Raw genomic sequence first — 23,781 nt, forward strand, 5'->3', positions numbered from 1 at the left:
CATCGGAGCAAAGTTCCTGTTAGAAAAATGGTCCCACAAACTCAAAATAATTACACCCTAAAGCTGTTCCATTTAAATGTATTGTATACGTGTTTGGTAGCTACTATAACATTTGCTACCTATCCAAAAATGGGATAATTAACTATTTTGCACAACCCGGAACTAAAATCTATAAAAGCGTTTCCGTGTCGACCGATCTTTAGAAGCGGACCGCTAGCTGTCAAGCAAATAACGCTTCCGTTTTATCAATCCTGGACAGAGTTGAACAGCTTTACCTCGACGCCGAGAGAAAGTCTTTTTTTTACGCGTTCACATCGACATGCAGAATACTTGACGTTATTACAGCTAGCTTTGAACTACATTCACGTCCACGTCGCGTTCCGTCATCAAACATGGAGAAATTTGAAGGCTACATGTTCACTGCGCTCTGCAGCACCAACTTTTTGATATCCTGCCTGCTGTTCTCCAGAGTCACGCGGGAGCAAAGGGAGCCGTACATGGACGAGATTTTCCATGTCCCGCAAGCTCAGAAATACTGCCATGGAAAATTCAACGAGGTAGAGTAGAGCATCAAGACAGCATCGCTGTCAGCCATCAAAGGGCAACGCTTTTGTTGTTGTGGATTAAGTTTAGCTAACCGCGGAGCGTCCGTCATTTACAACGACGTGGATGCTTTGAGAGCTTTAATCCCCACGCATACATAGAGAATGGCATTAGAGGGGTTTATCTGCTTAGTGATACTGTAGATATCATGCGAGGTATCTCTAGCTTTCACAGGGCGGGAAGTAGAGATTAAAGGATCAGTATCGACCTTTTGACCACCAATCATTCTAAATAACACCGTCCTTCTTGTTTTCCTCAAGCAACTCATCTAAAATTGGAAACTTCTATTGTCTTATTATTTACCTAAGTTTGGTCAACAATGGATAAACAAACATCACATGACTCCAAACATCTACGCACACAGAATAACGATTGTTATTACCAATATTTACAACACAATTCCTCTAGTAAAATGGGTGAAATTTCCCTTCAACACTGTTGTGATCCTTCTTCAGTGGGACCCGATGATCACCACTCTCCCGGGCCTCTACCTCGTCTCCGTGGGAGTCATCAAGCCCATTGTGTGGCTCGCTGACCTGACGGGTCAGGTGGTTTGTTCCACGGCCATGCTGCGCTTCATCAACCTGCTTTTCAACTGTGGAAACCTTTACGTGCTCTATCTGCTGGTCTGCAAACTGCACCTCCGCGACAAGGTATTCCCGGTACAACGATAATAAGAATCCTCCTGTTTTTCATTCAGTTCTTCTAATGTTCTTTTTCATCTCTTTCAGACGAAAACCACCTCTCGCCGAGTCCTCTCGGCGCTGTCCCTGTCCACCTTCCCCGTGCTCTACTTCTTCAACTTCCTTTACTACACCGACGCCGGATCTACTTTCTTCACCCTCTTCACGTATCTCATGACGCTCTACGGCTGCCACAAGGCCTCTGCGTTCCTCGGCGTTTGCTCCGTGCTCTTCCGTCAGACCAACATCATCTGGGTGATGTTCTGCGCCGGCACTGTGGTGGCCACCAAAATGGACGAGGTCTGGAGGGTGGAGCACGCCAAAAAGCGGGACGAAAAGTCCCCCGCGTCCCAGGTCCCTCTGTCGTACAGTGGCGCTAAGAAAGTATCACTTTTTGTGCTGGAGTTCCTCACCTCCCCCAGCCACGTGAAGGCGGTGTTGCTGGTGGCGTGGCCCTACGCCGTGGTCGGCGCCAGCTTCCTGGCGTTTGTGGTGCTGAACGATGGGATAGTTGTGGGTGACAGGACGAGTCATGAAGCCTGCCTCAACTTCCCACAACTCTTCTACTTCTTCTCCTTCGCCCTCTTCTTCTCCCTCCCCGTCTCGCTGTGTTACCATCGCGCTCTTCGCTTCCTCCAGGCTCTGAGGAAGCAGCCGTTCTTATTCCTCTTTGTCACATGTGTGTGCCTGCTCCTGGTGTGGAAGTTCACCTTTGTCCACAAGTACCTCCTAGCAGATAACCGCCATTTCCCCTTCTACGTGTGGAACAGGCTCTTCCAGAGGCACGAGCTGGTACGCTTCCTCCTCGTGCCCGCGTACGTGTTCGCGGGATGGAATTTCCTGGACACCTTCAAGACGCACTCGCTCTTCTGGAGCCTGGCGTTCCTGGTGTGCCTCCTGGTCGCGACTGTGCCGCAGAAGCTGCTGGAGTTCAGGTACTTCATTGTTCCATACCTGATGTACCGCCTCCACATGCCCCTGCCCTCCTTTCCCAGACTCGTTGTGGAGTTTCTCCTGTACACGGCGGTGAACGCTGCCACACTTTACCTCTTTGTCAGTAAGACCTTCCGATGGCCAGACAGCACAGCCCAACAGAGGTTCATGTGGTGAGCCAACGGGACAAGCTCACGCCAGGAGTTACCACGACTCAAACAGGATGTAGGTACCAAACGAGAACCACAGAAATAAAGCTTCGGGTTACATTTCAATAAGAAACACAAATGGCTTATACTGTCAACATTTTTGTACAGTCGCATGTCAGTCGGATCGTGTTTTGGGGTTGCCATACGTTACAATGAGAATGAATGAATATTGCTAGTTTTACTGTGACAGAAAAAATCAAAAATCATTAAATTGCATGCTTTTCAGGTTTTAGTTTCACGGCCACAAACCCTGAAGTGAGGCTGTAAATTTACCATTAATGAGTTCACATGAAGTTAACATGAAAATAAGAAAATCAAACGGGAATTATAAAAAAAAGGAACGTTTTGGACTTTAATGCCAGAGTGGAGCTGTTGGTGTTGCAAATCTGGTCTGAATTATCATGTCACGTCTTTTTTTGTTGATAGTTGTTTTGTTTGTTTGTTTTGACTCCATCTGCAATTTTTTGATTGAATGTTAATCCCTTTCCATGGCAGGAAAGTTAATCATGTAATTTAAAAATGATCAACAGGTTTCAGGGAATTGTCAAGGCCAGCTTTTGCTGCCCATCAATGACGAACTATTTTGTATTATTAATGTAAATACCGTATGTAGTTCTATAAATGTATCTTTAAAGAAAAACACTGTAGAAGCAAGTTGAATATATAATATGAACAGACCAAAAATTCCAGCCATATTGTTCAGAATTGTGTGGGATGTTTTTTTCCTAACCCTAACCTACATATTTGTTAATCATGACAAAATACATACAGATTTTTTACTTTGACCAAGCCATAAAGAGCCACTGGAAGTTACTCAGAATTGTGATGTTTTTTGCTTGTTGTGTGTGTACCTTTTGAATAAAATGACTGCAAACTAGACACAAGCATGTTGAATCAACAGATCATCCGCCAGGGGGAGCTGTAAGACCAAGCTGGATAATCCTATGAACCAAAAGTAGGAAATCCCTCTGGGATGGTTCCCACTTAAATGTAAAGTCCTTTGGCTAGAGCCTTTTTAGACTGATTTTAAACACACATTTGAATCCGGATCCTGCAGTCTAAAAGTATGAACTTTCTTACACACTGATCAACCACAACGTTGTGCTGTCTCGGGGGTTTAAGAATATTAAACTTTTCGGTGTGTTTTCACTAGATGAAATTGAATTGTAACATTCTGCTCATCGAAAATAATTATCTAACGTTGATGAACACAAGATGACAACAATCAAAAATCGTATTTGAAGCTTCAACACTGTTAAAAAAAAGTCAGTGGGAGACTTCATGCTGACTAAATCCACTTCTGGTTTGTCCCTTGCAGATTACAGTTTAGGTTGTTTAACGTATATTCAATAGATTTCTCCTCATTTAACTCCCATTGCATGTCAAAAAAATAGTACATTCGTCACCGATTTACTCAGAAGAGAACAGCATTATTTCCTAAGGATGTCATGTTGTCCGTTTCTTTGTCTAGTGCGTCACCCACAAGAAAACTTTTCTCCCCAACTGTAACGTGTGAAAGAACCAGTGGCTCTGAGCAGTTCATTAAAAGGGAAGCTTCATTGAGGAGGACATTTGTTTACTGGAACTCAACAAGGAGGGCCGGAAAACATATTAACACACTGAGGTAAATGAGTTTTAGTGAATGCTACCAGAGTTTATTACTTAATCATTGCCTGAAGGGGAACATAAAAGACTCATGGGCAGAAAATAATTGGGATGAGAAAAGACGGAGGGGGGTGAAGAAGAAAAGGAGGACTGAGAGAAAAACATGGATCCCCAGGAACACAGCACAGTAAGAATCTCATTACAAAAGAGGTGAATATAATCACTGCAGTTTAGGATTATATTATATAATCGAATCTTCCTGATTCTTCCTCCATGTGTCTACTGGAAGCTAAATCTTTGTAAATGGCACCTTTTTTTGACATATTAGGTGTCTATCGCAGTTTTTGGTCACATCGCAAAGTGTTAGTGAGTCTGTGGTACCAGACTGTCAAAATACAAAACATTTAGCCTTATTCCATTAGTAACTTTATTAAAAACCTGCCATAGTGCAATCTAACCTGAACCCTTAGCCTGCCACAGCTAACATTCTCGCAGTGTCTGACAGGTGCACGTTAAGGTATTCCAAGATTTAAAAAAAAAAAGATTACGTCAGTGTCACGTGTCACGCTCACATACAGTATATTCCCATCTAAACGTCTAATGCGTGGCTGCAGAGACAGAGCCAAGATGAAAGACAACAACCGCGGGCTGTTCCCGTCTCTCTTTCTCTCTCAAACACGTTTAAAAAAAAAAAGCGCACGCGACGAGAGGCTCCGCGTGCTGTCTCGCTGCATAATGCACGTTACACCGTTACGCGCGCACACTGTGATGCATTATTTATCACCCCGGGTTAGGAAGAACAAGTGGCCCAGTATGTAGTGCTAATTGAGACAAATGCACACTCAGTGTGTGTGTGTGTGTGTGTGTGTGTGTGTGTAGTATTAAACACAGTAAGCGCAATTAAAAAACATCCGTCAAATGAGCCGCCAAGTGGCCATTTTGTCGCCTTGTTGGAGTTGGTGGACTATAATGAAGAAGCACGATCTGTTCTGTAGCTCTTCATCTGGTTTCTAAATGAGGCGATATAAAAAAAAAGAAGCTAAAAAGACAGAACTGTCTCTTGGAGAGACCCTATTAACTTGGGATCATCCCATTATGACAGTAAGTAGTTTCCTTGGGATTTAATCAAGCTGCCGCCTGAGCCTGGATTGCACTTTCAAAAACGTAAACACGGAGGCAGAAAAGCAGATGGAGAAGCAGAGGACACCATATGTTACCGTGACATGTCAAAGCGACTTCAAGTCAATTTATGTTTTGATGTTTTTTTGCAGCAAAAAAAGAATCCACAAACAAGTAATACAAGGTCCCAAATCAAAGATAGGGTACGGTTAGTTTGTTATTATTATTTTACACAGGTTATGTCTTATCACAAATTACACCACACTGAGATTGAGATTGGACTCCAGTCATTGTTGTTTGGACTCAATGTTTTGGTGACTTGACATTACATTAATGATTTAAGACTCAAATGGAAGATAAATAATTGTGACTTTACTTCCATGTTCATTATAATTATTGAATAGCTAAAATGTTCAGTATCAGTATCCTGATTGGATGACAAGTTGCTCGACTTTGTGAAGGGATCAACAGTGAGGGGCGGATGTTAGCCAACTTTAATGTCATATTCAACCTTATCGTGAAAATAAACATTAAAAACAAGTATAAAACAATTGAAAGCTGTTTGACCTCAAATAAGTAGAAGATAATTGAGTCATATACTGACAATAGGTTGATTTAAAAGATTTAATATTTCAGTTTATAAAGGTAAAAAAAAGATTTAGAAAATCAGATGGGAAAAGTTGTATTGTACTAAGAAGTGTCATAATGTGCTTGTAATGCTGACAAGTAATGTTCTTTGACTCAAGATAATCAACATGCACTAATGAGGTGCTGTTGATGTCAAGTACAACTCTATAAAACAATGAAGAGCTAAATAAATTAAGTAAGTAAAGACATCTGTGGCACATGTGCTTTCTCCACAAATATAAATCTTGTTTTGACAGGAGATGTGCTGCAAGAATAATGTTTCAATGACTTTAGAAGTTACACAATGAACTCTGTGTGCCTTCCACCTCTTAGCATCTTTACAAAAACGGCAACAGCACACAACCAACATGTTCTATTTAAATATGAACAGTGGGAGTTGAGTGGGCAGAGCGTGCCAAAACATGTGTTTTGCTTTATTAACAGCACACAGTAATTATGCAGCCTGCCCACCTTCATATCACTATTTCCAGCAGGCTGCCTGTAAAACTTTTATGCTGTAATGGAGACATTTTTTTGTTTTTAGGGGTGCTCCGATGACAACCTTCAGGATTAGAAAATGAAATTCTACACTGCCTGAGCTTCCCCTCCGTGTTCATAATTTCTGGGGAATATTAAAATGAGATCCAACTTTAGCTCCATCTCAGTGGCAGGTTGCTAAGCTACAGACTTTGTCAGGAAGTGACAAGCGAACATAATTACAACCTTGTTTGACAGACAAGGACCACAGTTACTTAGACTAACGCCAGCGTTAAGACATTGAGTCTTTTGAAAGGACACAAAACCTCACACAGCCCTTTGCATCAGCTAATTGCCAAATATTAATTTGGTGAATAAGTATTTAAACAATTAAGGAGAAAAATAGAAAAAGATTTCCGTTTTCTTAAAATACAGCTGTTTCCATCCAAATGCTGAGTATTCTTTGTTCGAATGCCAGGTTATTACTTGTTGGTGCATTGTCAGCGTCATATCCCCCAGACGCAGCTTGCTGTTGGTGGCTTTGATATGCTGTCCCATAGTTGTTTAGGGAGCAGTGTGTGTGTTTTTTGTGCTCATCGCTACGATGCTCTTAATCCCTCCATCTGTTCCTGCCGCTGCATTAAATGTTGATTGACAGTGATATTAGCACCTTTCCCTCGTTCTGCCTCTCTTCAGCACCTCAATCAATCCACCCATTGTATCCCCTAGCCTCAAGGGATGCCTGGATAAAATAAAGCTATTTAAAGAAACCAGAGGCATGCACAAGACTCACCTGTGTGCGCGTTAGAAAATAAGACACAAATCACCTTCACCCATGCACACTTTGTGATATGGTCTTCATCGGAGTCCCTTTTGTTAGATCTTTCTAACTTAATCATTTTGGAGCAGAAATCGAAATAGCTCCAGGTGTTTTTCATAGTTTTAAATAATATTACTGGCGTGTAAACTGGAGGACAAAACAGTGATCCACATGTTACAATACTGGCCCTTGGTTATTTCTCATGCACGATTCCGTTTTTTATGTGTGCATTTAAGTCGTTTTGTTCCCGAATGGTTGTGTATTTCGGCCTCTGAGTGCAGAAAAAAAACGTGGCTGAACAAATTGACAACGCTTGCAGTTTCTGCCAAAAGTGTGGAAGATTCTTAGGGACATTGTGGAGTATTTAAACATGTAAACGAGCAGTGTCTTCATCCTGTAAAAGGAAGACCCTGAGGTGCCATGTATCTGCCTCTAGGACCGACAAAGGAGTTGCACCTGGAAATAAACAACACCAAAATGAGAACAATGTGACACGTGGAATATGTGCAATGCTGTCATGGCACAGCAAAGGAAACTCAAAATGAGGACTGACTTAACTGAGCAGCGTGCATTCAGATAAGGTGAGTCCAATATTGTAACCAGAAGAGGCGAGTGGATGACCTGACTCCCTCCTCCACAGGGCCGCAATCAAAGTACATCATTAGTGTTTATTTTAGATTCCAATACATGAGGATGGTCCCTTACATTTGAACACTTTATGTGATAACAAAAAAAACGATTAAGGTAATTCATATTTGGATGGTTTAATCGGGTAGTTTGTTTATTCCAGTATTCTCATGGCACAAAGATGGTTTTAATAAATAGTGTGTGGTGGAACATTTTTTCATTACTTCTGAAACAAATCTTTATTATTATCCCCATCTGACATCGAACCCTTCTGTCATTGCTCTCCGGTTTTATTTAGATGAACAAGCTTTAATTAAACTCTCATTTTGCTTTACTTCAGGCCACCGATTTTACGGTTTGGGCTGGATTTCTAGCGGGGCCAATGGGAAGCCAACTTAGCTTATTTGCTCCGCAAATACATGCAAATGGGTTCTGTAATAATTCTGCTCCCTAAATTGATGAGTTTATTGATGAAGTGGAAAAATGGACGAGCTGACACCTGAAATCCTCTAACATACACAACAGGGTTGATGGTGATTGATTGGGGTTCATGAGGACGGAAGGACAGGGTGTGCATACTAGATTACACCTGTCACCCAGAGCCATTTTTTTTATCAACATGACATATGTACTCAAAAAGTCTTATTTTGGAAAAGCTATCCAATCTGAAATGCCACGCTAACCATGTAGAAAACTCCATGTCTTTTTTTGTACTAACGTGCAGTTGATTTGACAAGTAATTTAAAGGCTAAAACCAGGTAATAATTTATATTCTAATATCCACTTTGACATCTCTTTAACACCTTCCCATTACTCCTCTGAGAGATGATTGCCATATATCTTGTTGACTCTCAGTCCTTCTCTGTAGAACATGCTGTTTACTTAAATAACAGGCCGTCATCCTGCATTATGCGAGGGCTCATCGTGTGTTTATTTCATCAAGAAGGAATAGGATGCCGGGAGGGAGGGAGTTTACAGGAATGGTAATTGCAACTTTTGCACATATGGTGAAGACTAAGGAAGTTGCCATGTAAACGGCTCATATCTCACAAATATTTTTCAATTTATTTTCCTCTTAAATAGCTGCCACTTCAGCAGGCAGATGAAAGAAGTACACTATGGAGTGTGGTTAAATCAGAAGGGTTCAAAAGAACAGAAAGAATGTCACGTGGTTCTGTTTTGCACCAGCTTTGGTAAAGGCTATAGGTCTTGTGTCTGTGTCTTTGTAAGTTGTATAATTACCCTAATAAGCTATGAGAGAAGACAGAAGACAAACGGAGAAGAGGAAAGAGTGCAGTCAAGGAAATCTGAAACCTTCTCCAAAAACAAGAAAAACCCTAAAGCATGTTTTCTGTTTAATATGAATATTTATTTAAAAATCCATAGTTCGATACAGAAATAGTCATCTATTATATGTATAATCAGACAATCAGTACTTCAGCCATGCTTTCTCTGATTAAATCACTGTTTCAAAAAAGTACAAGATAATCGTTTAATCCATAATTTAATTTGTGCAAAGAAAAATATCTACTAGAAGGCAATAGAAACACTAACACAAAATAGATAACCATCAATGAAACAATTCATTTTTCTGAAGAAGGCATTGTACAATTCCAAGAAAATCAGAGAAAGATTTAAGGCCATTTTGTACATTTCATTTTCATAGACGTTTATATTTCAAAACACTCAGTTTTTAACAAAAGGAACTGGTGCATCCTTTGTAAAACTGTACATGCAAACATAGTGCACGTTGTTAAGATATGACGAGCATACAATATATTATTTGGATAGCTTTAGTAAACAAATATCATTATATGTTTACACCTCAAATAGTCTATTAAAACACTTTTGTAAAGGCGCTACACACTTACGCACTTGAACACACACGCAAAGTATGTGCCACACACACACACGCGCGCACGCACGCACGCACGCACGCACGCACGCACGCACGCACGCACGCACGCACACACACACACACACACACACACACACACACACACACACACACACACACACACACACACACACACACACACACACACACACACACACACACACACACACACACACACACACACACAAAATAACTGGCACCAATGATTGCGGCGGTACGGTGTATTGTGTATGTTTGCGTGTGGGCATAGAAGCAAAGTGAGCAAAATAATAATACAATTAGCAAATGAATACACAAAAACAATGAAATTGTAATTTTGTATAACTACAATATTTTCATTACAACCCATCAATCAATCTGAATTAAGATGGTTTGACTTCCCCTTTTTACACTTTCTAAAGGGAGCTTTTAAAAGTTTTTAAAAAATATACTGATTTCACGTTACATTTTGAATTGATAATTTAATAGTTCCATTGATTGATTCAGCCTCAGAGGGCTGGTTTCATAGTAAAATATATGAATTCTGTAAGTTGAATGAACTATTCTGAAAGGATTTCCTGGCTTAAAACATGAGGTAATTTGGCCATTGAATTGGCATCCCGGCGGTTTCTTGTACGCAATAGAGCTTTGTATCGTGCGAATCTGGTCAAAAAATATAAATAGCTCAGTATAACGTGGAAGTTTACGTTTATGCAACCTTGCGAACGTTATCCAACTTAAGATATTGTTGTGTAACTGTGTTTCTTTGACTCTTGACTACCATTACATTTCAGCAGCAATTTAGCAATTACTTTGAGGTGTACAGTTTTCACAGTAGAGCAATAAAACCATAGTTTAAGTATCCCGTCGACAGGCTTGTGAGCACATGCTGCTGCTGCAAAAAAGCCTTTTTTATCTCTTGCATACCGACATCAAACACTCCCACCTCCCAACACAGGATTCCTTTTCTGACCCCCGCACTGCTGAACCTCCAAGAGTTGGCGGGATGTAACTTTTACAGTAATGAGCTCCTCATTTTGTGTCCTAACGATGTGTCAAGCTTCACATACGGGCTAAGCAAAAACACACACACACACACAAAAACAGCTGGTCCACTCTGCGACAGGGAATGTAGAGGAGTGGAGATGTGCGGAAACAATGATAAGTAAGCAATGTATGACATTCAAAACAAATTGTTTCAAAATTAACCATCTTCAATCAAACGTGTAGTAATGTGTAGATATATTTGGGTTGCATTTTGTCAGAGGCAAGATAACAAAAAAGAAAATGGACTGCGCAAGATAACAAAAATAAATCACTTCCACAACTGTTAACTAATCAATGTAATCACATAACTATTTTATACATTGTAACACCGGAAAACAAATAACACAATCATGTGTGTATGGTGCTGGTTTGAAAATACGCGGTGTTGAAAAGTCTTCTTTTCAGCGGATGTTTTTATGACGGCTTCAGGGTGATGCAATAAAAAAATAAAATGAACACATATACTTTCATCACCGCAACATTGACAAATCCTTCCACATTCACAACGAAAAACACTCACTCTTCCTTTAGTAGTTATTTAAAAAGATTGTTCATTTGGAAACACGTCGAACATCCTTGATGCAAATTATCCTTCGACACGTGATTGGCACATAAGAATACACGTCATAAAAACCAAGATATCAAAAGCTTTAGCAAAGCTAAAGGTACAATAAAAAGGTACATACTGAAAAAATGCAATGGAACAAAAAATAAACATAGGGAAAGTGTGTTTATCTCTGCATTTTTGACCACTGGGCTCTTTATGCTCCAACAGAATTTTGTTTGAGAGCAGCTTTTAAACGTTTTATACAAGGAGCGGGAACGTGGTGTTAGACAACACCATGAGACAAAACCCCTGGGCACGTGGGCATCATATTGCCAAGGCAGTTTGGAGGAGACCATAGAGCGAGAGAGCGAGAGAGAAATAAGCTATGCTTCCGTTCTGTTGAGTCAAATTAATGATACACGTAAAGGAAAGCAAACATATAACACCATGTATTTCACATTTCTAATGCCAGGCAAATACATGGTGTTCTATGTTTGCTAATATGGGCCATACATATTGTCCCTCTGATGCCTTAAACCCTGAATCCAAATAATAAACCAGATGTGAAATGCCGTACCTTTTTGCTTATCTTTTTAACATATCCGGTGTGTAACATCACAACGCTATGAGGTGTGGGTAATTCCCACCAGTAAAGTGTGTGCACAACAGAATCATAAAGGCACCAGATGTCTCAACAGTGGGACCCCCCCTAAACCCTCAGCCTTAACGGACTTTGAGGGAATACGCCTCAAAGACCTTGAGTCTCTGAATTTGCACATTGGTATTGCGACAAAAAGTGCACAACCATACCAGTGGCGATCTGAGGTTGGACTCTAACCCTGAGCTACATGAAAGGTGTTGCTATTCATCCTACATGAAGGTGAATATGAATGTTTATACCAAATCCAATGACAATCTGTCAAATAATTGTTGAAATATTTCAGTCTGGACCGAAGTGGTGGGTCAAATGAATTGGGCAATTTCTTTTCATCTCGTCTATTGGAACAAAAGATGATGGACACACAGCTTGTAAAAGTGACAGAGGCATAAGAGAAAGAAAAGAGAAAGAGAAAGGAAGAAAGGCTGCAACAGGGAGACAGACCTCAGAGCAGAGCAGACAGACGTGAAGAGACGTATGGAGATACAGGCAGGTGGGTGGACAGACACTCACCCCCCACAGACAGAGACAAACCGTTGGATTGAAGAGGTAGTGCAGGGTCACTATATGCATGCACTTGACTGAGGCTACACTCATGCAAAAGGTTTATACAAACACCAGAATACGGTACAGCACGGTACGGTACAGTACAGAACGGCTACCAGGACCTGCACTGTTGCTACCTGACACACGCCAGGAGAGAGAGAGAGAGAGAGAGAGAGAGAGAGAGAGAGAGAGATCATATAGTGTATATAAAAGTATCAATAGTAAAAATCCTTGTTAGTGTTAGTTGTAAACAATGAGTGAGTCTGAGAGAACTAGAGAGAGAGCAAGAATATGTGACGCATGTCCAGGTATTTATAGAGAAAGTTCGAGATCAAGTGAAATCTTGTTTTTTTTCTGGAAACATTTCCTTTTCCATTCCTTCTTCACCTCCAAGCTTGAATTCAGACTCTCTGACCCCCCCCCCCCCCCCCCCGGCGAGAAAAAATAAATCCCGGACAGTGACAGGAATGCTCGACAGTGGAAGTAAACAGACTCTTGTTGGCTTTTCCTGGCCTCAAAAAGTGACACTCTCCTGGCACAACATGCGGCTTCCTGAACACGAGAAAGACCACCGCGATCCACGACGACAAGGCATGGAGAGCGGCTTTAGGGAAATGGAAGTACTTTGCACCGAAACGTTCAGCTGACCCCTGACTTGGAAAACCTTCACCGCCCCCCCCCCCCCCCCCCACCCCACCCATGCGCCAACCCCACCTACCACTCCTCATATATCGGTCTGTATCGGCCCCGGTGGCGTGTAGGGAGGCGGCGTGTAGGGAGGTGGCGCCGGCGAAGGCTTGATCCCGCGGGTCCTCATGTAGGAGAGGAACTGGTCGGGGATCTCGGCCAGGACGTCTTTGGCGAGCCGGGCCATGCTGAGGATGTGGTTACCAGTTCGGTCGACGTAGTCCCTGAATGGGACAAACTGAGAGCGAGGAGAGGGGATAATGGGAGTTAAGTGAACAGTTAAAGGGCAATTTGTCTCTGGAAATGGGAAGCTTTTTTTTTGTCTACATCTGTTTGAAATTAAAGACCCGTTGTTTCACTGCGCGAAAATGGCAGACTTAAGCGGCGTAGTAACAGCAGCTAAGAGGGACGCGGCTTAGAGGACGCTTAATCGAGAGAGTTAACCAGACCAGATGGAGTGAAGACAAGGGCAAAGAGGAAAGAGTATGAAATGTTTGAGAGCAAGAAGAGAGGAGGAAAATAGGAAGAAATATGAATTTAAATCATATAACGTAAATTATCCTGTTTGTTTCAACTCACTTCGTACACTGTTTGAAGTGGAAGGCAAGATTGCTGCTTTAGAGAAGACAGTTCCTCCTAATTAGGACGCTGCATATTTGTCCTATTTTCTGGTGGTGAATGTAACAACGTTGTGCAGCACTCTGAGAATAATCTGATCCCTAAGGTCACTGAGATGAGCAGCAACCGTGGATACAACAAAATGTGCAAATTAGTGATATGGTGTTTTTACTGAAAATATTAGGTATTGAAGCCGGCAAGAGCCATTTGGGAGCTGCTAATGTAAGAGACTGAACAGCTTCAATATTTAAGACGGAGAGAGGAGACAGGCAAGCGGTCAAGAACATGTGAGCAACAGGTCGGGAATCTGACTAATGTTAGTGGTAATCCTACGGACTATGAGCTTCATTAAAACATGGGTCTTATTTTCAATATGCTGTATGTAAACTGTATCTAAAACATCAGCTGTTGCTGCTTGTTTGTGTGTAAATGACTGTTGCATATTTTATGAGTGTTGGGACAGGTATTTTGATCTTTTGCCTCTTGTTATTTCGTCTATTTTTTTTTCACAGGTCTCTGAAATTGAGTGGGATTTCATCATAATACGATGTTAAAACTACGAAGATGACTGCATTCGATAAATAACGTGTGACATTCCTGGCCTCCATTGTAAACACCCCAAAACAGCATCAGGAAAAAACCTTCGATAGGTTTTGCTCAGGGAACCCTGGGACACATGTTGTTGACTTCTTTAATCGCCGTGTCGCCCTGCTGTGACTCATTGTTTACATCATGAAGCGGCCGCCTCCTCCGCAATGCAAATCCATCTGCTGTAATGAAATAAATGCCGGTGGACATGGACGCTGAACCAAGCGACGATAGATAGGGGAGGCTTTCTCACCTACAATCATAGTTCATATGAGGAGCCAATTTGTGGTGGGAACCTTGTAACGTTGTAACCCTCGCCATGCTGCTGTAATTAGCCGGCCGATGAGATCCCGTGGGCAGAACTGCTGTAATGTTCTGGCACTGAAACATTGTTTTTAGACTAACGTCGGGTCTTTTTCTGCATATGTGCATGTGTACTTCAGCTTGTTAAAAAGTCAGCTAACGAGTTGCCTCCCTCGCCTACGCAGGCCGAGGGAGGGCGTGGGGGAGCGAGACACGACTGTGGCAGCGTAAAGGTCAGAGAGAAGAAAAATGGGACTCCGCCGTGTCACAACAAACAAACGGCTCACTCGGAGTGTTTGTATTTCATCTCCTCGCTGCTGTGCCCGGGAACGACACGAGTATGAAAGGTAATACTTGTCATTGTCTCACAGCAGAAAAAAACAAGGACACAGATAATAACAACACAAAGGAATGAATACAAGTCATTGACAAGCCGAAGGAGGGAACGATGGATTAATCATAGTTAAGATCCCCGCAAAGATCCCATCAAATTTTCAATACATAGTCTTGTTTGCTGTATTCCTCTCTGTTGGAGCCCACTTCACATCCCAACGGCAGTGCAGAGGTGGCCTTTGATATGGCCGGGTTGTCGCAGCTAGGCGTAAAAGTCTATTCTGTGTCTCTGAGTGGGGGATATGCTATTATGCGGACTCTTTTTTATTAGCTGCCCACCTTAAAAACAGGGACAGGGCTTGCAAATAAGTTATTCTGCACTTATATAATACTCTTGAGATGTAATACTTTCAAGAGATTAATGTAACAAATGCCCCACCAAATGTACTAAAAAATATTGTATTGAAATAGTTTGAAATAATGTATTATCTGAATGTCTATTTAATGTGTTCAGTTGAATTGATTGAATGTGAAAGTCTTCCAGCACAGATAAACTATGGAGGAACACATTGAGGCCCAGCATCTAATAGTGACAGTGGAGGAGTGTTGTTTTACTCAGTCAGCATCACATCCACAAGAAATCAGTAAGAGTATGAAGATGAACAATCTAGGAGGCACAGCTCATTTGTAATGTGGGATGTGACGATTTACAGAAGAGAACAATACCAGCAGTGAGCAATGAGAGAAAAAGAGTATTATATACCTGGACAATGTCCCTCTCAGCATATCTTCCTCTGGATGAGATTCGGATTTCATCACCGTCCAACTCCTCCATGGCTGGGGGGAGGGGGGGGGGGGGGGGGGAAATAAAAGTTCACGCATGATTTCCCGCTGTTGTCAAATTCTACAAAAAAACAACTACAAAGTTTCATCCCAAATAACGCTTCTCAGCTTAGAAAGTTAATATCCCACCATAGAGTAGAAAAAGAAGTTTAATTACACATTGATGTTAATAGTTCTTGTTGACTTACCATCAAATTCTGCTGGACCCACACCCACGATGATGATTGACATAGGCAGACAGGAGGCCTGGAACAATGGATATATGAGACAATTAAAAAAAATAGAAAATATTCCCCTGCTCGTTTACCCGGAACGATCCCATCCCAAAGGCATCAAACCCCAACTTCTCATGGCCGCTGAAACGGCTTACATTCAGGGAAAACGTACCATATCGTGATATACACACTAGGCCATCCAAACTCACCAAATATGAAATATTATTACAAAAAGTAACTTTTTTTTTTTACTACTGCAGTACTACTGTTAGGGAGCTGGGGCCACGAGGACCTGGACTCAAAAACGTAAAAAAAAAAAGTCTGAGGCAAAAAATGTCTTTACTTCAGGCAGGGGTTCGGTACAGGGGTTCAGGGGTAGTCAGACAGAGCAGGCGGATCAATACAAATCGGCGGGCAAAGATTAACGGGTGGACAGAAAGGGGTCAAAACACGGGAAGGCTGGTAAGCTCATTGGACAAAAGAGACAAACAGAACAAGCAGTCAGCACAGAATAAATACACAGGGGAACGAGACACAGGGGGAAACAATAAGGGTGGGGCTTGCAATCACAGGGGCGGCGGCGGCACACAGGGGGAGGTGAAACGAGAGGGAAGGGTGAGTGACAGAAAACACAACAGAAAACAACCTGTCACCTAACGCCCCAGTCTGGAGGTTACAACCATCCTGTTTTGCCCCCCCAAACACTCTATTATGGAGACCATAACAACACTGTGATCCCAGGTTTGAGGATACCTAAGCTAAAAAAAAAAAGAAGCTCTATTCATTCAAATGAACCATTCCTTATATCTGTTCAATAAACTGTGTAAAGGTATTTGAGAGTTTTTGCATTTCTTACAGGCGGTTAAACAGATTAATTTCCACCACATTATATAGATGTTCAAGTAACCTTTAACATACATATGTAATGTGCCAGGCTTCCCAAAATCTCCAATGTAGATCTACCTACTGTAATGTGAGACATCTGAGAAGAACGCTGCGTATGGCCCGTGTGAAACAAGAAATTCTCTAACCCAAGTATGTCACATAAAGTCTAAGTATATTATGAGGAATATATAAAAACATACGTATTAACCCAAACCAACCAAACCACAATCATTGCCAAAGTAGTTCTGTTCCCTAAACCCAATTGGCCTATTCTGATGCCAAGTGGAATGTCAGAATGAATAAAACGGCCTGGACCTGCAGACAGCCAATAGATGTTTGTGTGTGGGGGCAAGTATGAAAGAGACGGGGTGAAGAAGAAAAGGGGAGTGGTGCACATGTGTGGTCAATTTTCAGTAATGCATTGACTTTAAGCAGCAGAGCATTAGATGATCTTATCAAAACATTGATTTTTATTTTTGCTCCCCTTGGTAAAGGTTTGCCATCATTTTTCTCCTGCTCCCCTCATTTTTTTCTCATCTATCGGCCTCCTTTTCTCCTTCAAATTCTTCGTCCTCTCAAACTCTAGATTCCTCTGTTGAGGCTTGAGACGGTCGCTGTGCTCACAGAAACAGCCTCCATTGCTGTTCATATGTTTGCATTCTACATTGCTCCATGGCTTCCCTATTGGATAATGCTACGACTTGACAGTGATGGAGAGGATGGACGTGGGGGGAATAACATGCTTTTAAACGTGAGGCCGGGACAGCAGTCACTGAAAAACGGAGATAAAAAGAAGCAAAAGCAGTCCAATCACATGATATTTCTATTGGAACTGCAGGGAGGGATGTAGATGAGTAAAGATATGTGTCAGGACAGAACCTTTCAGTGACCTTTAGCTTTTATATTCTGCTGAGACTATTGTACTAAATGGAGCTGCTAGATTTACATTATCTAGTTCGAAGTTTAACAATAAGTGCCCTTTTCTCCATGTAGTGATTCCAGAGTCGGTAAATCTTTAAACTGCCACGATGTGCCTAAATAGGAAAAATACTGATCAAATGCTGATTTTTTTAACCCAGGAGAAAAACAAGTAATGATGAGGATCATTTTAGGGAGACATTTTCTCCCAAATCTAATACGTTGTCACCATGACGGTTCTACTAATTTGCATATGAATTTTCATGGTTTTATAGCTAATCATCTGTGGATGAAATAGAATGATGCTGCAACATGAAGTCAATAAATGTGAACGCTTTTGGTGATAACAATGGAACATAGCAAAAGAGAGCAAAACAAAAACAAAAACAAAAGACCTTTCCGCACATCAAATTGGTATAAAAGGTGTGACTGTTGTCTACTGTCTGATACTGTTTACATACAGAATTCAGGAGGTTTAAAGGCAGCTGTCTTTATGGCAACATTTGTCTCTTCATTCATCCGTCTGCTTTGTTTTCAATGCTTAAACTTCGGTCATCTGTATTTCCATGGGTTACTTTTCCCATTCAGTGGGTTCCATTGTATTGTACCTTTTTGTATAAAATTGGCTACATAAATGTTGATTTAATCGTTGAGGATTGAATTGATTGATTATTTTTTGCCTGAGACGCTTTGAAAGAGCAGTACTTAACAGAAGAGACGATTAACTGCACGCGAATGAGGTGCAGGGTGATTAAGACTCAACAGCCCTTGTGATGCAGGACTGGATCAGATCCTGGCATTGAGCCCGGAGCATGCAGACAAACTCCCATCAAACCCCTTGTTGTGACGGTATTTAGCCATGCTGCCGGCTTCCTGATCACTCGGGGTCAGCTGGTTCGCAGGTTTAGTTTTTAGTTATTGTTACTTTCAAAGCAATTCATAAATGGAACTGACATTTCTCCAAATGATTCAGTGCGGGGTTCCTTGTTAACAGCTACAGTGGATGCACTTACGTTGACAATGGACTCCTTGGTCTGGGCCATGTCTGAGATGACGCCATCCGTGATGATGAGGAGCACAAAGTACTGGGAGCCGTCCTTCACTGAAGAGGCATACCTGCGGGCAAAATAACACATAAAATCAATCTTTGGGATGCTTTCTGCACAACCATCCTGGTGTCTTTTGTTTACCGTGATGATTCATTAGTTGAGCATATACAGTAAAGCACTGTTCTGTGTGGTGTTAACTGAAGAAGTCTAAATAAATATTTGAGTGAGAATGAGTCAGAGCATATCTGCTAAAAAGGATTTTTTTCATTGAATAAATGTCACTTACCTCCCACTGAAAAGTGCTTATCTCTGTAAATGTCTCTTTAAATCCATTCTATGGATCCAGAGGCTCAATACGGCTATCAATTTCTGCTAGAATTTTTACAATTTCCTTTTGTTTACATTTGATGTTAAAATGCTGTAATTGTTTCAGTTGCCCTGGCTTTCTGCTTCAGCGTTGTGCTCCAGGAGGTTAGATCTATTTCTGTCCCTTCCCCACAGCTGAAAACCAAGGTTTGAGTCTCACAGTGAAGATGATCACAACAGATGCATAAGGTATCGATTGATCAGTGGTAGAGAGAGGTGCAGAACTATTTTGTTTTTTGTGTTGTCTTATTTACATGGACAGTGCATTAGTAACAGGGAATACAAATAAAACAAAACTGCCAGGAAGAATTAGAAAATGCAGTACAAACGAGCGAAGAAAACAAAATAGAAAGAGATAACAAAGAGCAAGAAAAAAAACAAGGAAATGGATGATTAGGTAATAAAAAGCCCCCTGCCAAGAAAGCGAGTGCAGTCACAGGAAAGGTGGGATTTCTTTGTGCAACAAAAAAACAACATGTTAGAGGTGTGATCAAAAACCGAGGAAGCTTCAATAAAGGAGTTTAATTGAAAGATGACAGTTAGGAAAAAGAGTATTTCAGGGGAAATCAGAAGTGAAATAAAAGTCTTCCCCTGTATTACAGCGTGTATGGCCATTTCCCCTCACAGTGCGTCTTCACTTGCAACTATGCTTTTAAGATTTCAGTAAAATAGCATCTAAATATGTGAAGTAACTTGATGAGATGCTTCCCCTGAGCACATCTCTTTAATTACACACTGACATGAATAGTTCCTTAATGTCTGGTCTCTTCTATTTCAGAAGCTTTTTTCAATGTCCATTTGGCTTTGCTGCTTCATGAATTATATTTTGGTCTACGCAGAGACTCCAACAAAGATGCAATCAGATATCAGCTTCTATCTACGTTTGAGCCTGTAGTGCTTCTCTTCCCCTCCAACTCATGCCAGCTACCTGCAAAACACTCACTGCTGTGAGCCGACAACAAATGCTGAGCGTGGAGCCCAAAGTGAGACGTACTCAGTGTTCTTTCACGCATGTAATGAACTGATTTCCCTTCAATACATTTCCCTTCATTACAGCGTATAATTAACTTAGAAAACTCTAACTTAAGCGTATGCAAATGTGATCATTTGGCAAAATTGGTAAATTGTGTGTAATAATGATTATACTGACACCTGTATAAAAAAATAGTGTAAATTTGTGTTACCTGGCCACGTGGTTGATGATGGGGGAGAAGTTGGTGGGTCCGTAGAGCTGGACCGACTTCAGACTCTGGTAGTAGGCTTCCATCACACCGTCGATGCCTGTACAGTACGGGTTCTGAGGGTTCCCGTTCTACATTGAGGAGAGGAGAGGAAACCACCATTAGACTGCATGATTCATTTCGGTATCACTCAGTCCTGACTGACTACAGTAGAGCGAGCTGAGGAGAAAGAGAGGGATCTTAACTATGATCCTCTTTAGCGCAGTTTTCTTCCTGTACTACTACTACTGATATTGTCACTCATATTTTACATGTGTGTTTGATTTGATTTGATTTACTTTACAGTTGTCTTTTTTACAATATTTAGTTTTTTTGTGACAACATGCCCATGGTGGGGAATTAAAAAAAAAACATTTATTTAGGTTCATCTATTTATTTTGTGCCACAGATAGTGCCATGTTCTGTGTTTTATAAGCAACTTTGTGTGCAGACCACTCAATTAACAATCAATTGAAACAAAGAAAAGCTTGATTTACATTGTTATGTGTATTACATCTTATGTGAGGGATATCATTGTGATCATGCATACAATGTGCCTCACTTGCCAGATATTTGTCCTTCCAAGATTCAGACTTTCAGCTGGCTCAGAAACCTTAACTCGATATAGTAGGGAATTAAGTGACACTTTACTCTTGTGGGTAGAGGCTCAGATGTTGTGATTGATGTTACTGGCATAATGAGAGTAGTGGTATGAATTAGGGCGGCAGGACTGACATTAAAACCTAATGTTAACAGTTAATACTTTGGATGAAAATCTAAAATTTGTAAGACCTGTCTTGGGGTGTAATGTGACATTTTCATTCTGCCACATGGGTGGTTTCAAAACCCAATGCAGGGAACATCTCAACATTATACTCCCTCCATGCCTTCAATCCTGGTCCCGCAACCTCTAGTTCGTACCAGGGCAAACTCGTGGGATATCCGTCCATCTGGTGGCAGCTTGGCTCCGAAACCCAGCGCTGGAAACATCTTGTCGCTGTCGTAATCTTGGATGATTTCTCCTACGGCCTTCAGAGCCATTGCGTAGGCATTCAGCTGGTATGGACTCATGTAGTGGAGGGACGTGGGCTGGGCTGGGTTACCTGTTTGTGACAAAGGGTACATACATATACACAGCGTGGATGAGCTTGAGTGTTAAAGAAAATTTGGAAAAAACAATTAGCTGCAACAAACTCTATGGCCCCACAGAAAAATCTTCATTTATTTTTGTACTTTTTATGCATTTTACGCAAAAACAACCAACGAGGTAATCAATTACTCTCCATTGATGAAACAACATCAATTGCCCGCAGCTGTGTAGGTGTCATGGTGCTTTTGTAGGAACCACTATCAGTATCTGAAAAGCCACTTGAACTTTTAAATTATGTTTCCACCGCTTGATCAGTGGTTCAATATAGCAGCCGTGTATTCCAACAGCCAACCAAACAAATAGTTATCGGGGAGTTCTGTCTGTGTGGCAACAAAACCATGCATCACATGACTGATGAAGTTGTGTGTTAGAAGTTGGCTTCTAATTACTTTGATGTAATATTAAAATGAAATATTTGTTGACTCCCTACTCCAGCTGCGTTTGAATGAAACTCAGAACCAGCCATTATTTAAAAGAGAATAAATCAGCATTAAACATTGACTGCTATCGCCCGCCTATCGTGCTATCGTTCAAGAGAGATGAATAACACGGCCCTCAATCACAGCCTCCGTAGCATGTTAGTACGCTCTGCTTTCGCTGCCAGGTGTGATGGAGAGGGCCATTAGGAAACACCCAATTCCCATCTTCCTATATTTAAATAAACACTCTTCCAAGGCAGTGTTTGTGTACTTTTAAAGAGTGTGTTTGCTGGGAGGCTCACCATTCGAAGCTGTAAAATCGATGGCCACAGTGAAGTTAATCTGGGTCCTGAGAAGAAAAAAGCAGATATGTGACTCAATTAATTGAAAATGAGTTAACAATCATTTACCCCCTCACTGTTTCTCTCTCTCTTTCTCAATCTATCTTGATAGTCCTTGTAGACATTTAAAAATATATTTATTAATTTATTTCCATAACCTAATGAAACCATCAGAGCACTTTCCAGTAAATGAGCTGTTCTAGAGGACAGCGGCAAGGACAACGAAGTAGAGAGAGAGAGAGAAGTGAGTGAATTCTGGTCCAGTTCTGCGTTGGCACGAACGAGCTTCAGCCAAGCAGCCTGAATTATGTATGCCCCCTTTCTCTCCCACTCAATCTCTCTATGTCACACACACACACACACACACACAAAGAGAGAGAGTTTAGTTTGAGAGAGGAACTCCAACTATGTGAGTGTGAAGGGACAGCCAGAGAAACAAGGTGGTTTCAGGGACAGACAGTAAAAGGTCATACAATCCTGCCTTAGCCACATTGCTTTTCTCTTTGTGTGCCTGAACTGCCGTAGCATTGTGGAATTCTACACCAAGTTACCGTTTGACAATGTTCAATGACAACATATTTGATTTTGCATTTTTATTTAAATTTGTTCTGTGCCTTAACATTGAAGTTTTGGATTGTGGGTCCCTCAGGTGACACCAACATCATCAGCGTAACCGTCATTTTCATTTTAACAAATGCACACTCACACATACAGGCTGTCCCTATTTTCATACGTTAGAATGTGGTTTGGATCGGGCTGGGAATTGAATGTCAATTTCTCAAAATGCTAGCGAATGCACCCCTCTGGAGACAATGTGGAGGATATTTACGTTATCTAGTTCCAATCGGTACTGATCAACATCCTCAAACCACTGCAGCTTCTTAGAGGGACAAGTGGCGTTCGGGCATACCAGATGATAGAGATGCTTTTCACTAGTGATGTTTGTTCATGAATTTTCTCCTAACACAGTTTTGTCGAATTTTTGGACAGCAATATCCTCTTGTGTTTTATAACACTTTATATTCTGTATATATCTGTACAGTAAAATTGCTTCTATTGGTTAATGCCTGTAGTACAACTTCAAACCTGGCATATTACCAAAATGCCCCCTCCGAATATAATTTTTTTTATAACATTATAATAAATTGTAATACCCTTAAGTGTGAAATGATATCACTTAGCAGAAAGTTGGGTATTCTGACTTAGTTAAATTTGCTTTCATAGGATGAAATAGGATAAGGAAAATTATTACACTATGCATAGTGTGATTCACTTTGTAACTGTAGCGGCTTCTGTTAGTTATTGAATTCTTTTTGGTTTTTAAATCTGAGCCAGCTGATTTTTTGACGTTGGGTTAGCGGCTGGAGGCGTAATAACCAGCTGGTAGCGGCGTTCATCTTCAGAGTATGTCCTCACACCTGCCTTAAAAGCCCAACGACATGGTCCGAGAGGTACAGGGAACCTTATCC

General features: G+C 41.2%; 2 protein-coding genes across 2 annotated transcripts in view; one reads left to right on the plus strand and one right to left on the minus strand.

Moving 5' to 3' along the window:
* Positions 1 to 97: 97 nt before the first annotated feature.
* alg10 (ALG10 alpha-1,2-mannosyltransferase) lies at positions 98 to 3,291 on the plus strand. The gene is made up of 3 exons (XM_037461211.2): positions 98 to 557; positions 1,059 to 1,256; positions 1,335 to 3,291. The coding sequence occupies exons 1-3, from the start codon at positions 393 to 395 to the stop codon at positions 2,394 to 2,396; spliced, it is 1,425 nt and encodes a 474-aa protein (XP_037317108.2). The 5' UTR covers positions 98 to 392; the 3' UTR covers positions 2,397 to 3,291.
* A 9,793-nt stretch (positions 3,292 to 13,084) lies between these two features.
* Positions 13,085 to 23,781, minus strand: part of LOC119210022 (copine-8) — a 56,701-nt gene continuing 46,004 nt past the window's right edge. The window contains exons 14-20 of the mRNA XM_037459608.2: positions 22,274 to 22,320; positions 21,324 to 21,505; positions 20,367 to 20,494; positions 18,781 to 18,883; positions 15,938 to 15,995; positions 15,670 to 15,743; positions 13,085 to 13,302 (exon numbers count right to left, since the gene is read on the minus strand). Of these exons, the coding sequence (XP_037315505.1) occupies positions 13,102 to 13,302; positions 15,670 to 15,743; positions 15,938 to 15,995; positions 18,781 to 18,883; positions 20,367 to 20,494; positions 21,324 to 21,505; positions 22,274 to 22,320 (793 nt within the window). The 3' untranslated portion in view covers positions 13,085 to 13,101. The remainder of the gene's footprint in view (positions 13,303 to 15,669; positions 15,744 to 15,937; positions 15,996 to 18,780; positions 18,884 to 20,366; positions 20,495 to 21,323; positions 21,506 to 22,273; positions 22,321 to 23,781) is intronic.

The sequence above is a fragment of the Pungitius pungitius genome, chromosome 2 (assembly GCF_949316345.1).
Source record: "Pungitius pungitius chromosome 2, fPunPun2.1, whole genome shotgun sequence".
In the NCBI taxonomy this organism is placed as follows: Eukaryota; Metazoa; Chordata; class Actinopteri; order Perciformes; family Gasterosteidae; genus Pungitius; species Pungitius pungitius.